At 51.1% G+C, this 15,644-nt stretch overlaps 3 protein-coding genes and 1 non-coding gene across 4 annotated transcripts; 3 read left to right on the top strand and 1 right to left on the bottom strand.

The window, feature by feature from the left end:
* Positions 1-2,447: 2,447 nt before the first annotated feature.
* Positions 2,448-3,725, top strand: J4E78_010907 (uncharacterized protein; the record flags this gene model as incomplete). The annotated part of the gene is made up of 1 exon (XM_049371483.1): positions 2,448-3,725. The coding sequence occupies one exon, from the start codon at positions 2,448-2,450 to the stop codon at positions 3,723-3,725; it is 1,278 nt and encodes a 425-aa protein (XP_049216776.1).
* Positions 3,726-4,538: 813 nt separating this feature from the next.
* On the top strand, positions 4,539-5,495 carry J4E78_010908 (uncharacterized protein; the record flags this gene model as incomplete). The annotated part of the gene is made up of 2 exons (XM_049371484.1): positions 4,539-4,723; positions 4,937-5,495. The coding sequence occupies 2 exons, from the start codon at positions 4,539-4,541 to the stop codon at positions 5,493-5,495; spliced, it is 744 nt and encodes a 247-aa protein (XP_049216777.1).
* A 433-nt stretch (positions 5,496-5,928) lies between these two features.
* Positions 5,929-9,977, top strand: J4E78_010909 (uncharacterized protein; the record flags this gene model as incomplete). Its single annotated transcript, XM_049371485.1, has 7 exons — positions 5,929-5,939; positions 5,986-6,075; positions 6,126-7,115; positions 7,593-7,646; positions 7,697-8,590; positions 8,899-9,000; positions 9,047-9,977. The coding sequence occupies 7 exons, from the start codon at positions 5,929-5,931 to the stop codon at positions 9,975-9,977; spliced, it is 3,072 nt and encodes a 1,023-aa protein (XP_049216778.1).
* Positions 9,978-11,980: 2,003 nt separating this feature from the next.
* Positions 11,981-12,085, bottom strand: J4E78_010910. Its single transcript has one exon. It is a non-coding gene; the product is annotated as a tRNA-Lys (tRNA).
* Between the last annotated feature and the right edge of the window lie 3,559 nt (positions 12,086-15,644).

Raw genomic sequence — 15,644 nt, forward strand, 5'->3', positions numbered from 1 at the left:
GGCTGGTGAAGAGGCGTCGTGAGGGGCAGCGCACGTGTCGCGAGGACTGGATTTGGCGCCTGTAAGAGATGAGGCCGTGGGAGCAACGAAAGGATGAACGACAACAAAGGAAGACGAAAGGCTCTACAAGCGCAAAAGCAGGGGGACAGGCAGGATCATAATAGTCTCCCGTGATCAGACCGTGGGCATGAGTTGTCCCTATGGTCGGTAATGCCCCGCTGGGGACTGCGCCCATATCTACCTTGTCGTCTCGTCTAATGCGGCACGGTCACATTGAAGTGAGCCCCAAGAGGCTTTCACCCGCGTCGTTTCAATCGGCGCAAAACGCCATCATGATTGGCGAACGACATAAACGAGAATTGTGGGAATGGCATACGGTTCCCTTGTTGTAGCGCACAGGCTTCACACCCGTTCCGAGGGGGCAGAAGCTGGGGAACGAAGTTTCAAGCGCGGCAACGTACCAATAGCCACGAGGGACCTAGGAATGGGCCACACCTAGCGGGGGCATGTTCTATCGAGGGCGTTTCTGATCCAATAAAAAGTCGCCGTGTGCCGCCTTGACCCCTGTGATAGTTGGGCTCGTTCTTGCAAATCGTGAATGGTCGAGGTTGCCAACATGGGGTTGCGGCGACTGTACTGCGGATGGAAGGTATCTCAGGCGCTCTTCGGTCTCCATCTGCACAATGTTGAGTAAGGCTGATGAAATCCTGAAGACTTACAGCTCCCGAAGCTGCGCATCGGGTAATGAACAACCCGTGATACACGGCGCATGTGTCTTGAACAACTCTAGTCGCGAACCCAGTCCATACGGGTGCAAAGACACGCGCTGCCCAGGCGCTAAGACCCGCCTTATCGGTGGAAGAGGGTCAGCAAGACCGTGACATCCTGGATCTTTGTGCGTGATACCGCATTCGACTACCTAGGTGAATTTGGCCCTAAAAGAGCTGCCTCTGCGAGATTTCATGCGAAATCGCCTGACACCATAGAAGTACCGTATTCCCAGATGCTGCTTAGAGAGGTGCGATCGCATGCCCACGTTCTGAGGGCTCTACAATTGCGCCCACGGCAGACATCTCGGTTGCAGATAACACTGCACGGGAACCAAGTTTATGCTTCAATCGTATGTGTGCGTTCGGATTGGTGGGGCGCGAGACGCCATCTGGCGACTAGTCGAGCGCGTATGCACTGTGAAGGGTAGTGTGACGTGCCGAGCGGCCCGAGGAATCAGGCCAATTCGGACACACCAGAGGCCTGAAATGCATCCAAAGCCGTACGTAGTATGTTGTTAACAACACGCAGCCTCCACGCCTCCTTCAGGGACGCACTCGAAGGAGGCTCTTGTTGGCAGCTGATCCACAATATGCGGATCCTGCCGCAGACCAACTGAAAAGCCGGCATAGCAACACCGACCGCCTGCATCGTTGGTTCATGTTGCTTGAAGACATATGCAATCGATTGGTACCAACACATGAGGAAGGCGAGTTGCAAAGCCCAGCGAGCCAATGGACAACTGATCTTCCAAATCTGAAACATGAAAATACATTCAGGCCAGTATAAAGTCGACGATTCGAACGCGCGCGCTAACACAAGAGCGTGTCACGATGTTCATTTGCTGCTTCGTACGGCACGCCAGGCTGACAGGTGTGTAAGGGTTCGTCCTCTGGCGTGCCAATGCGACGATGTTCGTCACTTATCATACGATGGTCGTGGCGGCATAATGTCACGATGTTGGTGGTAGTTGTTGGTCGCGGTGGTTGGATTGAAGGTAGGGACGCCAGCACGTCGAAACTACCTAGGTAGGTTCAACGTCGACCGGCCAACAATGCGACCCTTGAATATCCGCTCGTTTGCGTCACAAACGCTCGGCATCAGCGCCGCAGACGCGTTGGAGGCTCTTTAAAGCAAAAACTGGGGAATAGGACGTATCTCCGATGTGAATTGGAGGCGGCAACCGCTTACCCCACATCTCGGCATACCGAATGCGGCTAAATTCAGCTGTCATCCGAGGTCGAGCTGGGATGTGGGAAGCATGGCATTGGAGAACGGCTTCATCCCCACACACTGCCCTTTGACAAATTAGGCTGTACATATAGGAATTGGCCCTTCAAAGCATCATACAATACCAGGAACCATATCTGTGTTGCTAACACCACCAACGTGCTACCTATAGAACTCGGCACGCGCCTCCCCGCATTTCTCCACACGACCGATCATCGCGACAACAACGACCGTTGCTCACGATGGTGATATCAACAGCAATCCGCATTGCGCCATCGCGCGCAGCTCGCGCCCTCAATCTCCTCCGAACCGTACAATACACACATCCTCCATCATGCCCCTGCCATTCGAACCCCAACTACCACCAATCGCCGTCTACCGTCCAGCAAGCTCGTCGGCATCTCGCAACACCCCTCGATCATTCGCAGCAGAAAGAATATGCATTCGAGATGGCGGCATCAAGCATAAGATTTGGGCCTGGATGTACAAAGGAAGTTGGCATGGACTTCAAGAACATGGGCAGTAAGCGCGTCATGGTCGTCACAGACCCCAACGTGAGGAAACTAGAAGCGATGAAGCAGGTCATTGAAGGTCTGGAGCGAGAAGGTGTAACATACGAGATCTTTGACAAGGTCAGAGTAGAGCCAAAGGACCACAGCATAATGGAAGCCATCAACTTCGCGAAGCCATGGAAACCAGATGCGTACCTAGCTGTTGGCGGTGGTAGTGTCATTGACACAGCCAAGCTGATGAACTTGTACACAACCTTCCCCGACGCAGAGTTCCTGGACTTCGTCAACGCGCCTTTGGGCAAAGGAATGCCCATTCCGTCAAAGCTCTTCCCGCTCATCGCTGTACCAACGACTGCGGGAACTGGTTCTGAGACGACTGGTACTGCTATCTTCGACCTGGTCTCCAAGAGAGCGAAGACTGGTATCGCGCATCGCAACCTGAAGCCCACTTTGGGTATAGTCGACCCGCTCAACACACGTACTATGCCCTCTGCTGTGCACGCATCTTCAGGTCTCGACGTACTGTGCCATTCTCTCGAATCGTGGACCGCAATCCCATACTACGAGCGCACACCGCGACCGACCAACCCCCTCAACCGTCCAGCCTACCAGGGCGCAAACCCAATCTCCGACATCTTCTCTCTCAAGGCCCTGAAAGACACAGTCAAGTACCTACCCCGCGCGGTAAAGGATCCCGATGACCACGAGGCTCAGTCGCAGATGCTGCTTGCCGCAACCCTCGCTGGTGTAGGCTTCGGTAACGCAGGTGTGCATCTCTGCCACGGCATGTCGTATCCCATCTCAGGCCAAAACCCTGGATACAAACACTCAGGCTACGACGTCGATCACACTATCATCCCCCACGGTGTCAGTGTTGCAGTAACCGCGCCTGCAGTCTTCAAGTTCACCGGCGCATCGAATCCGGAGAGACATTTGGCGGCGGCTGAAGCGTTCGGTGTCGACATCTCGAACGTCAAAGCAGAGAGCGCGGGAGAAGTACTCAGCGAGGCGCTCGCGGAGTTCTTGGTTAAGCTTGGTGATCAGCCACGTGGGTTGAAGGCGCTTGGGTTCGGGAAGGAGCATTTGGATCAGCTGGTTGAGGGTACCATTCCGCAAGCGAGAGTGTTGATGTTGGCGCCTAGTTTGGAGATGCAAAATATTGATGCGGAGAGGGAGCAGTTGCGGGGTTTGTTTGAGGATGCGATGGAGTATTGATGGACTAGCGGTGACCATTTAGGTACGCAGCTTGCTTTGTAAGTTTTGCAGCTTTCAATACATTGAAATCAGGTTTGAATGTATCTGCGCCAAAGTATTTGAGTTACATAGTACTACTTTTCGCATTGCCAAGCATCGATGATCAAATTCCGGGTCCGGCAGGTCTTGTCGTGGCCTTTGGAGTTGCGACAGTCCTCGCCCGAGAGCTTCTTCCAAGATCTGAGTCGCATAAGCCGCGGAAGTTGTAAGTGGCGAGCCGTCGTAGTACCATGGGGTGGAGGTGATGAAGTCAGATCAAGGGTACAAGGTGACGCCGTGAATGGTAATACCGGAACCCCAACTCGACTATGCGAACGAGCTTGCCTGCCTCATTCTGACTACTTAAGCTCGCAGTCTCGCCCGATATATCTGTTCATCAAACTTAAATTTGCAGACATCTCCTGTACTGGAAATCGCAGGACGTATTAGCTATACTACGTTGCGCAAGATGGCATTACAGTAAGCAACCATCCCAGTCCAATAGATCCCAACAGCTAACGAACGACAAGGCGTCGATCAGGAACGCCGGAGATTCCCGATTATGACGACGTCGGTCCTGCTACGCGCGGTTATTATCTCAGTATCGCCGAGTAAGTGGTAGCGTTTCGTTGTGATCTGGCAATATTAACATCGAGTAGCGCATCAAGACGGCTCCAGATCTTACTGAAACAGTTGAGATCTCTCCATCGATTTACCCACAAGCACAATCGGACAGTACTAAACTATGCGAAAAAGGAGGAATTGGCCGCCTACCACGCGGCTGCTTGCAGCATTATGAACGCGATCCGTCGACTCAGAGCCGATGTTGACGAGCAGATCGTAAAGCATGAAGCTGCCCCGTGCAATCAGATATTGCAGAAAGTGAAACCCCTTCCGCAGGAGCTCCGCGATATGATATATGGCTTCATTTTCCAGGACTCAGCTGCTCGTCTATTGGCGGAGGAGGACGAAAAGTTCGAGTGCTACGTTGATGCCTGCCTCGAATCGGGAAATACAAGGCGCATCCCTTACCGCTATCTTCTAGAGCCCGATTACTTCGTTGATGACGCTGTCATCAGGGAAAATTTGGCTAGAGGGTGGTTTGAAACTACAAAATTTGGGATTATGGATCCCTCCATCATGAATTCTTTTCTCCTTCAGTTTCCGTGGAGTACTGGACTACAGCCACTCAGCTTACTACACCACGTCACCTTGGTGATATTTCTTGAATCCGATACTGTCGACCACACCGGCTACCTGGAGCGATTCAAGTCACTGCTCCTCCTCGACAAAGCGCATACAAAAATCACGATCTGCGTAAACGACCTCATTTACTACCCAAACTTCAGAGACGCAAAAGTTTTGCCATTGAGAGCGTATGCGCAGAGTGCAGCCTACCTCTTCCCAGACTTGGTTGAACTGAGAAGGAAGGGATACAAGGTGACAGTGCGTTCTGAAAGGGGCCTGGAATTTCTAGTTGAGCCTGAAGAAACTACTGTGGAAGGGTGGACGAAGAAGTTTGAAGCAGCTGTTGAAGAGGCTCGCATAAAGTTCTGGAAAGAAGAGTACAGTGGACATTATCCGGACTGGGACGACATGCAGGACAAGATGGAAGATGCGTCACAGAAGTATATCTCGGATAGCTCACAGCACTACTTTTCAGGTGATCTGCAAGATGATGATTCGGATGAATCACGCGAGGATGAGTCAGACGGGTCACAAGAGGATGATATGGACGAATCAGAAGGATAAGATTTGGAACAGCCGCGAGCAACGTAGTTCTTGTATTGCACGACTCGCTCAAAAAGAAACGGCACTAACTGGAAAATTGTTGATTAAATGCGTCACATGCTGGTGCTATGGGCCATCGAACGCCAGCACGTATCGAATGTAAGCGTCGACTCTGGTGTATTGCAACCATGGTTCTCAATGAAATCTCATCTTAACAACCAAAGTATACAAATACATGATAAGAGTACGAATGACGAGTAAGAAAACGGCGTTCCAAAATCCTTGTTGTGGCTATCTCGGCGATCTCGGATGCCGAGTTCTAATATTTAAACTCTGATTCTTCTCACTTTCGAGAACTGCACTCTCGCATCGACCCTTGGCGTTCAACGCTGCGAACAGGTTCCAGACCTAACGATAATACAGATATCATACTGCCTGTATTGCCGCAGACAATATGGCACACCAGTGAGTTACTACAACGGTTTGGTAGGTCTCGATAGCTAACGAGCAGAAGACACCCCACCGGTCTCGCATACCTTATAGGACGTCCAGATCTCATGGACGATGACTATGAGACAGAGTTTTGCGTCTACCTTCGACAGTACGTAGCAAGTCTTCACCACGAACAATACCATTGTTAACTTCCCGTAGAGCGGCATCACGACTGAAAACCTACAAAGGAATCTTGGCTTCCCATCGCATGTACGGCAGCGCAATAGACTATACACCAAAGTCAGAGATGGATGCGTTTCACGCAGCGAAACGTAGCGCTATAAGCGCCATCAAACGGACCTTGGAAGAAATTGATCGTTGCATCATGGTTCGCGAAGCTCCTCGCTATCATCGGCTGTGCCAGGAGATGCAACGTCAGAAAGCCCCTATACCCAGGGAAGTCCGCGATATAGTCTATGGATATATGTTCCAAGACTCACGTGTCTTGGTAAGAGAAGAAGGCGGAAACTCCGGCCCCGTCGATCGTCCCCTAGACTGGCTGAAGGAAAGGTCTATCCCTTACAGCTATCTACTGAAACCAACTGGCTATTTCGAAGACTACCCTGTCATACGACAAGAGCTGATCCAGGCGTGGTACGAAAACTCTACCTTCTATATCGGAGAAGCCAACAACATCAAAACCTTTCACTCCCGGTCTCAATGGAGTGCTGGCTTGGACCCACTCGACCTCGTACGAAAAGTAGAAATAGCGATGCCTGAACACGACCTTACGATCAATCAAACCAGCTACAGGCAACAACTGGAGTCTCTCTTCGTACTCGAAAAGAGTGCTACCATTGCCATCGGTTTGTGGGATCTGATCCCGGAGGGATCTGACTTGATGGACCCGTATGTTCCTACAATGAAAGAATATGCGGGATTCGCGGGATGGCTATTCCCAGTACTGCGGCGCCTAACAATTGCCGGATACAAGGTTATAGTGCGTATGGAGTGCGACCTGACGTTCCTGGTGGAACTGGAGGAGACTACTGTGGAAGGGTGGGCAGAGAAGATTCACGCGGCTATTGAGGAACGCAAAACGCTCATGTCGCGTGAGTACTTCACAGATGAGGATGATTCGGACTATGATCGCATGTTCGATGAGGATGGTAATTATGATTCGGACTACTTGGACCAGTACGCGGACCCGTATGTTGACTAGATTAGCTGCGATGGTTGGAACTCTCGTGTTGCACGACTCGCCCATAGGTAAATTCGCGTCCAACCGCAGAATTCCCGTCTCAATGCAGAGGGCGGCTATAGGCTATCGGACGCCGTCACGTGTCGAATGTAAGCCTTCCAAGGTTGGCTTCAGTGTATCGCAACCATGGTTCTCAATGAAATCTCATCTCAACTACCAAGGTACACCACAGTCATATCTGACGCCAATACGCAAGTGTTTGGATGCGCCCCGTTGTTACTTAAACTCGCACTCCCCCCCAACATTTTTGTTCATCGAGCATTTCATCTGCTCACAATTTAAGTTCTAGAAATAGCCACATAGTTTTAGGATTAACTATACTGCGTGGCATAAGATGGCACAACAGTGAGTAACAGTGATAGACCTCCAGACCTTAGCAGCTAACTGGGAAAAAGACCCCAAATAGGTTCATCAATCTTGGGCAGAATTCCCGTGTACACCGACGAGGCCCAAGAAGAATACGAAGAGAACCTTCACCGGTATGTGGCACCCTTGCGTTATCTCAGAGGCAGTCATTAATATCAGGTAGCGCATCGGATCGACTACGTGTCTGTTATCCGGTTGTCAGCGCTCTTAATGATCTCTTGGATAGCGAAAGCATGGACTCGCTTTCAACAAGCGAAAGTGACCATGCAATTTTCACAGCTCGAGGAATGGCCCAGGATGAAATTGACCGAACGCAACCCGAGGTCACCCGTCTCATCTCGAACCATGAGGCAAGACCTTGCCGTGAATTGCTTCGGGATATAGAAGGCCGCCTGCCCATAGAACTTCGTAAGATGGTATATGGGTTCATCTGGCAGGATCAACGCGTCCAGTTGGACACTTGTAAGGAGCACCACAAGAACCGCACCATCGTTCCTTCCACGACGGAACCGAACAAGAGAACGCGTTGGCCTTACGACTGCCTACTAAAGCCCAACTACTTTACTATCGACGACCCAACAAGGCTCGAGCTAGTTAAGGCGTGGTACGAATCCAGTACCTTCCTTGTCAAGAATCCCGCCCTCATCGACAAGTCTGTCGAAAGGTTTTGTTGGGGCACCAACCTGAGACCGCGCGATCACATCAAAAATTTCGAGATGAACGTACGGATTACTGGAGACACTGCTGAACAGGCGGAAATGGCGCGAAAAGTGCAGTTGCTCAAATACAGTCTCAATTGGCCCGCTACCTTCACGATCGTCCTAGAGAATCTCCAGGAGCGTATAGAAGCGGGTGATTCGGTGGAAGATTACATGGGGAATGCAGCATGCATGTTTCCCACATTGCAGAATTGGAGACAGCCACACTTGGGGTTCAGGCCCATAATCCGTTCCAGGTTAGGCTTGTGCAACATAAAGTTTGTGGTAGTGCGCGAAGAGATTACTGTACAAGATTGGACTGATAAGGTCGAGGAGGCGACGCGCCGATTCGCACTTGAGTAGCGCAGGGTGTCGCTTACGGCTATGGCTTTTCATTACTTGCTTGTTGCCTGGATTGTACCTACCTAGATGTTATAGCTTACACTCCAAAGTAGTACAAGTGCTTTATTTCGTCACCACCCGCACTTGCTATCAATTCATCAATTTCGCACTCAACTTCACAGTATAGCACTATGTCAACGAGTCCCAACAGCATCCTTCCAAAAGCGGAGCCAACTCAAGTTCTTAGCGATGCGCGACTCCCTGCTGGGAAGGTGTAAGTCTCATCATACGAATTTTACTAGCGGCAACTGACGAAGCCTGACAGAAAATTCGAGCAGGCGGCTACATCAAAGCATGAAAAACCAAGTGTCGCTCGCGAAACTATTGTATCCGTCACTGCCGAAGAAGACCGGGAGTATCTTCAAATGTACGCACCACCTGGTCAGGAAAGAGCAACGACTGACCTCCAATAGCGAGTTAAAGAAGCTGAAAGTCCTCAAGCGGATTGTAGACGCGCGCGTCGGTGAACTGAACGCCGAGAATCATATCTTCTGTCTACGCAACAGTTGTCCAGTCAAAGAGCCTTCTCACGAAACCGGTCGATACCAAGAAATGTTCAGACTCCAGGAAGAAGCCCGCAATATTGCTAGGGAAATCGACGACCGTACGAGGCGCTATGCAGCGGCGCAGTGTCTCCCCATCTGCACTATGGTCGGCGACAAACTACCCCGCGAGCTTCGCGACATGATATACCAATACATCATCGGGGAGTCAATCGTGAGGATTGATAAGGAGGTGCTGGCAAGTTTCCTCTTTTGTTCCGAAATCGGTGTCAAGCCCATTCTTCCCGCAGGGTTCACGAATCGCACCACCATTGCCTGCGAGCACCTCTGGGATCGTGAATACTCCGGCAAGCCCTTCTACTCCGAGCTTATCGAGGCTTGGTACCGCAATACAACGTTCTCCTTCGTCGAATGTCGTCTCGTCCCTGACTTTCTCAACGATCCGCGGTTCGGCTACGGCGTACCACCGCGAGAGTGGGTGCGCAAGATCAGAATCATCAGGATTACGACAACGGAGAGTATCCTCTCTATATACAGGGGAGAAGAGAAGGCACATAACATCAAGACCGGCGATCTGGAAAATCTCAAAGATCTGCCTAAGCTGACGCGTGTCATATTCGATTTTGACGCAGCCTTTTCGTCACTCCCTACGTATCACGATAACTATAGGCGATTTGTGTTAACAGATCTGAAGGAGATGTTTCCGAAGATTCAGGATCTACTAGATAGGGAGTGTAGGGTATCGGTAATGTTCTCCAGTATGGGGCCGATCGAAATGCGAAGGGATGAGCTTACTTCTCGAATATGGGAGGATAAGCTGGAGGCTATAAGGCCTGATTAGACGAAGTACATAACACCCAAAAGGGCAGCCGGACGGCTACACCTACCAAATATCATTTCTTTGTACTGTATTTTATTATTGTCGTCTCCTGCCTGAAATTGAACAAAACCTGGTGATCCCCTTCACTTGATCTTTCCCTGCGCGCGTCGTTGTCGGCGCGTCCCCGCGCTATCCGGTCACTCACCTTCACCACCACGCCAGTGCCTCAAAATCCGCGCTCCTTCCGCAAACAGAACGTCCAAGCCCTTCTAAACCTTTCCAACGCGCGTCATCGCCACCCATTACTCAGCCCGGCGCCGGGTCAACCGCCCCGCCGCGCGCCCACACTGCCTATATAATCCCGCTCGCGCCCTCTCTCCCACCTGTTCTCTTTTTCCTTACCTTGGACTCAAAGCCGCAATCGTCGCTCTTGTTCGCATAGACGACTTCATTGCGGTTTTACTCCTCGCTCTCTCGCGCTGACGTGAGAGAGTGAGGTGGTTCAAGGTCATACCGTTTCGGCGGTCGCTTGGCCTTAGGGACAAGCTTTGTACCACATGGTTTTTCGGTGTGGTGTCCAAGGAACACACTTTCTTTGGCCACCTACAACCACATTCTTCCGGATGTCGCTTCGCTCCAAGGAGAAGCTTCTACCGTTACTGCAGCTCATTATTTCGCACACTCGGAGTAATAAGCGAGGATGCTCATTACTTCGCACACTCGGAGTGATAAGCGACGACGATACCAAGGGTTGGATGATTGACAAGACATAGACTCACGCATCTTGGCTGATCTGTCCCACACACTTGGGAACGGTAGCCAGTCGTGATGACATGTACTTGAAGGGGTATGGGTGTCGCTTCGCTCCACGGAGAAGCTCTTTGAATCTTTCAGCTCATACCATTGCACACTCGGGGCGTACGCAAAAGCTGCTACGGCAGTGCTACGCCGGTTTGCGTGGTTTGACTGAGACAAGGCCTACGGGTCTTGGCTGACAATTCCACACACTTGGGAGCGTCGGCGTTTCATCGGGCGGAGCTACTGCTACGGCAGTCACTCAAGCTGCGAGAAGGTGTCTTCTCGCGGCAGATTGTTGGTCCCTTGCTGGGAGTGAGGGACTTGTGATATGGGTTTGATGGAGTTTGGGGTGGGCGGGATGGGGTTTTGATATGAATGTGGGTGGTAGATGGGTCGGAGGGAGGGAGGGAGGGAGTTGTGGTTTTGGTGTAGATAGTAGATAGAGTAGAAGAATGTCCATTCTTCTACACAACACTGTTCTGTCGTGAGTGCTCACTAAAAACCCTCAACTTGAACTGAGCTTGTTCGCTGGATGTTCCTTCGCGCAGTACTTGGATTGCTACAAGATATCACCCATTTCGTGTTGTGCGATCAGAAGACGAAGTAGGCGGCTCACACATGGTCTCGCGAAAAGTTCCAAGGGGATTGTGTTTGCTACATGCATTCCGACGGAAGGAAGGTTTTTGAGTTGCAAGTAAGAAGAGAATACGCGCAGAGAACTTGAATCACGTACGAACACAGTATAAAACCTTTGACGAATCCCAATACAAGGGGACATAACATAGCGCCATCTGATGGATGTTGTCGCTTCTAACAAGCATCACCACCTCATCGCCCGATCTAGTGACGCGAGATTCGTTCTGTTGATATTCTCTAGATACTACACTGTGGGAGCAAAGTTATGGAAGCGCGCATTATTAAATGGTCTTTCTATACTTGTCGGTGCTCGTAGTCAGTGCACGAAGTAGACAGTGCCATGCACGCCACATTATGAACCAGACCCAGCAACCATCATATCCATCCGCTTCCTTCTCCTACTCCCTTCATTCAGCAGCCATACATGCTCTACTATTCTTATCATTTCCCCGCTACTTCTTGACATCTTTCTCTCGCTTCGCGTTCTTGGCATTCACCCAAGCCCAAAAAAACATCAAAATCACAACACCATCACACTCAACCGCCAAAAAAGTTCTTTACACATGCAAGACACATGTGCAAAGACCTCAAGCCCGACGTGGGGGTCGAACCCACAACCTTGAGATGAACCAATCGAGTCTAGTTAGGACGTGAAAGCTAAGAGTCTCACGCTCTACCGATTGAGCTAGCCGGGCTGATATATTGGCTTCGGGAAAATTAAGGTATACTGATCGACTGTTGTGTAGGCTGGATTGAAGCACTACGGGGGCAGGAGGCTTGTAGCATGAGGTGTGAGGTGTTCAAGTTGGGCGTGGTAAAGGTAGGTTGAAGTTTTTTCTCTTTCGGCCGATATACGGCTACACTTGAGGAAGGTATGCCAGCAGAGAGCGACTACTATGTTAATATGCGAACCATATGGCATGTACACATAGCAATGCTACGAATGAGCAAGGCGCGCGAATAGAACGCAGAAGTAGTAATACCTATACCCCACTTCCACACCATCCACACCTAGCCTCAGGCACAGATACACAATCCATCACAACACATGCCACCTTCGCTATCGCTGTCTTACCCCTGCGTGTAACGAAAACGCACATGCTCACTGTCAAAAAAAATACAATACCTCAACAGTTCACAGCTGGCCGTCAGCACTACACCCAAACCCTACACACCACCCAAGCGAACACACTTGAATGCTCAATCCTCGACACCGACAGGACCCACATCGGAGGCCATGCACGTACCCGCAGAGCCTCAACACCTTCCTCCGACCCCCGATACCAGCCGCCTCCATATCCAATATCCAGTAGTGTCAATTCCCATCGTCTTACCTATCATTCGTTCGGAGTCGGCACGTGCAGAGTTCCTACACCAGCTATCGTTCGATAGCGTGTCCATCGCACAAGACCCCGAAACAAAGACTTTACTGTATCCACAGTCCAGCCACTTCGGAGTCGACGTGAGACAGCGATGGCAACGGTGGTTCGCGATGAGGCTTAGGTTACAAGCTTCCATATTCCCGGCCGGTGAACTAGCGGCGCGGAGGTCGTGTTGGTGGTTGTACTGTATGCGAGTCTGCGTTATGCGAGGGTGATGCTTCTTCTCGAAGCGGCGCTAATGCAGAGTCTAGAAGGTGTGTGAGTACACGCACATGCGATTCACCGCGCGATTATTCTCGGGAGGATTGGGATAGGCCGTGAACTTGCGTAGTTGCCGTTGTTTTTCGATACGCCGAACACGTTGTCTAAGCGTAGAGCAGGCGTAAGCCGGAGGCAGAGCATCGGAGGTTAGCTGACATCGGTGGTTTGTAGGGCTATGGGTTTTACTTCGCTTGGGACTGAAGAAACCGAGCCGAGCCTCCGAGGATAGACTATCGTTGTCTTACCATGCCGGAAGGAGTAGCCCACTAGCATCCATCGCAGTCTAAACGAAGGAAAGATAAACTAGACTCGTTGCGAGTAAGTTGATACCGGTGTAACGTTGCCCCCCAAACCACCGCTTGCGTGGCGGTGAAAAATGGCTGTGGCTCAGATACTCGAGAGGCTCGAGCCGAGCATTCACCGTTGTGGGTCAAGACGCTGTCAGCTGCGGACATGGAACATGGCATTTCAACTCCATGCCATATCCACATGTACAGAAATAACCGAGAAGTTCTGGACTCGCGGGAACTACTTGTTGTGCGCTTTACAGTGGACCTTTTCATCGGAAATGTACGGGTGAGATTGAGAATTGTTCTCGTCCGCGCATCTGCAACCCTCAATTGCGGAGTACAGCCAGACATGTGACAGCAAAAGACAACGGGAACTATGCGAGGATTTACGCCCCCCAGGTGGAGATATTGATCCTTGTAGAGCGAGTAGAAACCGAGAGTTTGCATGCGAGCTTTACTTTGATGGGGAAGGATCATGACAATGTGACTTGCAAAACCAACTAAAGAAAAGAAAAAACTCCTCTTCATTCAGACTCGTGCAGATATCACGTCCGATGTAACAGTGCTTTGGGTAGCAATGCAGGTACGTACCTGCCATTTTGATTCCGTTGAAACAATAACCCTGGCTGCGCTCGTGAACTTGCGTTGCTTGCGTGTCGGTGGAGCTCGGCAAGCACGCACACATGCGCGCCCGCGCAGGTTTGGCACGTGAAACTCGGTTCATGCATGCATGCGTTCGCAAGTCAGCGTCCGTCGGATTTACCGACATGAATGTGCTGCAGCGTCGACAGCTGCGCATGAGTGACGCTGTTCATGAGGAAATGGATACGATTGTGTGATTTGTGCATACTCCATGCCCAATGCGAACACAATGACGCATGAATCAGCTCAATCGATACATTCAACACCCTGCAAGCATGCGCGTCAACGCGTCGCCAGCCTCGCGAGTGCCGAATACGGAAGACTCGTCTCTAATGGCCACCGGAAGTATAAAAAAGCTTGTTGTGCGGCGATGCCAAATAGCTCTAGACGCAAACGATGTAATATTCTCTGGGGCTTCTAGAAAATCTTCGCTTGTGTGTGACGATGGCAAAAGGCGAAAAGGGCTGAGATCCGCTCGTAGCCAATCGATCCGGTGGAGCGGAGGGGCTGTTGGCGCTGGCGATAACGACTCCACACCACTTGCGGGCACCAGAGGTCTTGTTGAGAGAAACATCGATATTGGTGGTGAGGCCTAGCCATGCCAATCAGCAAACTACCATCGCTATTTCGTCAGCGCGATCTTGTTGGATTTCTTGTGTGACGTATGAGCAGCTCTGTAGAAGCAAGCCAACAATTCTGCCGCAACATGTCTTGTGTTGGGGAGCTGAAGAACCCTGAGGCTGACAAAGACATATCTTTCGCGTTGTAATTTACCACTGTTCTGCATTTAGCCTGCCTGGGGAGAGGCTTGACCCGGTTTACCCAATCCAGTAACTTCATGATCGACGTCTTGGGCCTTGGTACCTGCATTGGATCCGGTGTGTACGTCATGGATCCCAAACTCCATGACGAAGCTCGAGCAGGTTCACCCCAGAAAAGAGATATGCTTTCTACCCCATGATGTGTTGCGACCCATTGTCTCCAGATTGTAACAGATTCGTGACCAGGATCTCGCGGCTTCTGGCAAGTGAGGCGCATTGATGACAGCATCTTTGATGCAGCGAATAACCATGGAAGCAACTGATGCGAAAAGGGTCTTCGCGTCGAGGGACGAGATTATGGGGCGTGTGGAGTGGTACCCTTGACAAGTATGGATTTGAGCAACCTGCGACGTCCGGGGTTGCCAGTCTGGGGAAGTGTAACCACCAGTTCCACAGTTTCAACAGCACACCTGACATCTCAAAACCTTCGCTCCAAACTCTGTTTGTCAGTCGTGAATCAGTGCTTGGGCGGGAATTGCCTGTTCTGTTTAGCTAACCGCTCGACTTGAGTCCTTGCGGGGTAAGCGGCGTTCGTGGGGAAGCTAAGCAACGTTCCGCGATATAATCGGCACGAGATAGCAAGAACGCGGATTGGTGGACAATCGCGCCATGGAGCGGTGTTCTCGCCGACTGTTACTGTCTGATTTTCAGGGTACTTCGGTCCATCTTCGTTGTTTTGACACGTGCGGGGCCGGGTCTGCAGACCAGGGAGATCATGAGGTAAGGCAGTAAGGCATGATGCGCAAAATGAGTTCTGGAAAGTGCTTCATCCGAGCTGTATTGCGCCGAACGTCTGAGGATCCGAAGATACCCGAGACGGCCTCTGTCGATAGTGTGCTGACTTCTGGTAGTAGGCTC

Source organism: Alternaria triticimaculans (assembly GCF_023758025.1).
Source record: "Alternaria triticimaculans strain BMP 0046 chromosome Unknown scaffold_42, whole genome shotgun sequence".
Classification (NCBI taxonomy): domain Eukaryota; kingdom Fungi; phylum Ascomycota; class Dothideomycetes; order Pleosporales; family Pleosporaceae; genus Alternaria; species Alternaria triticimaculans.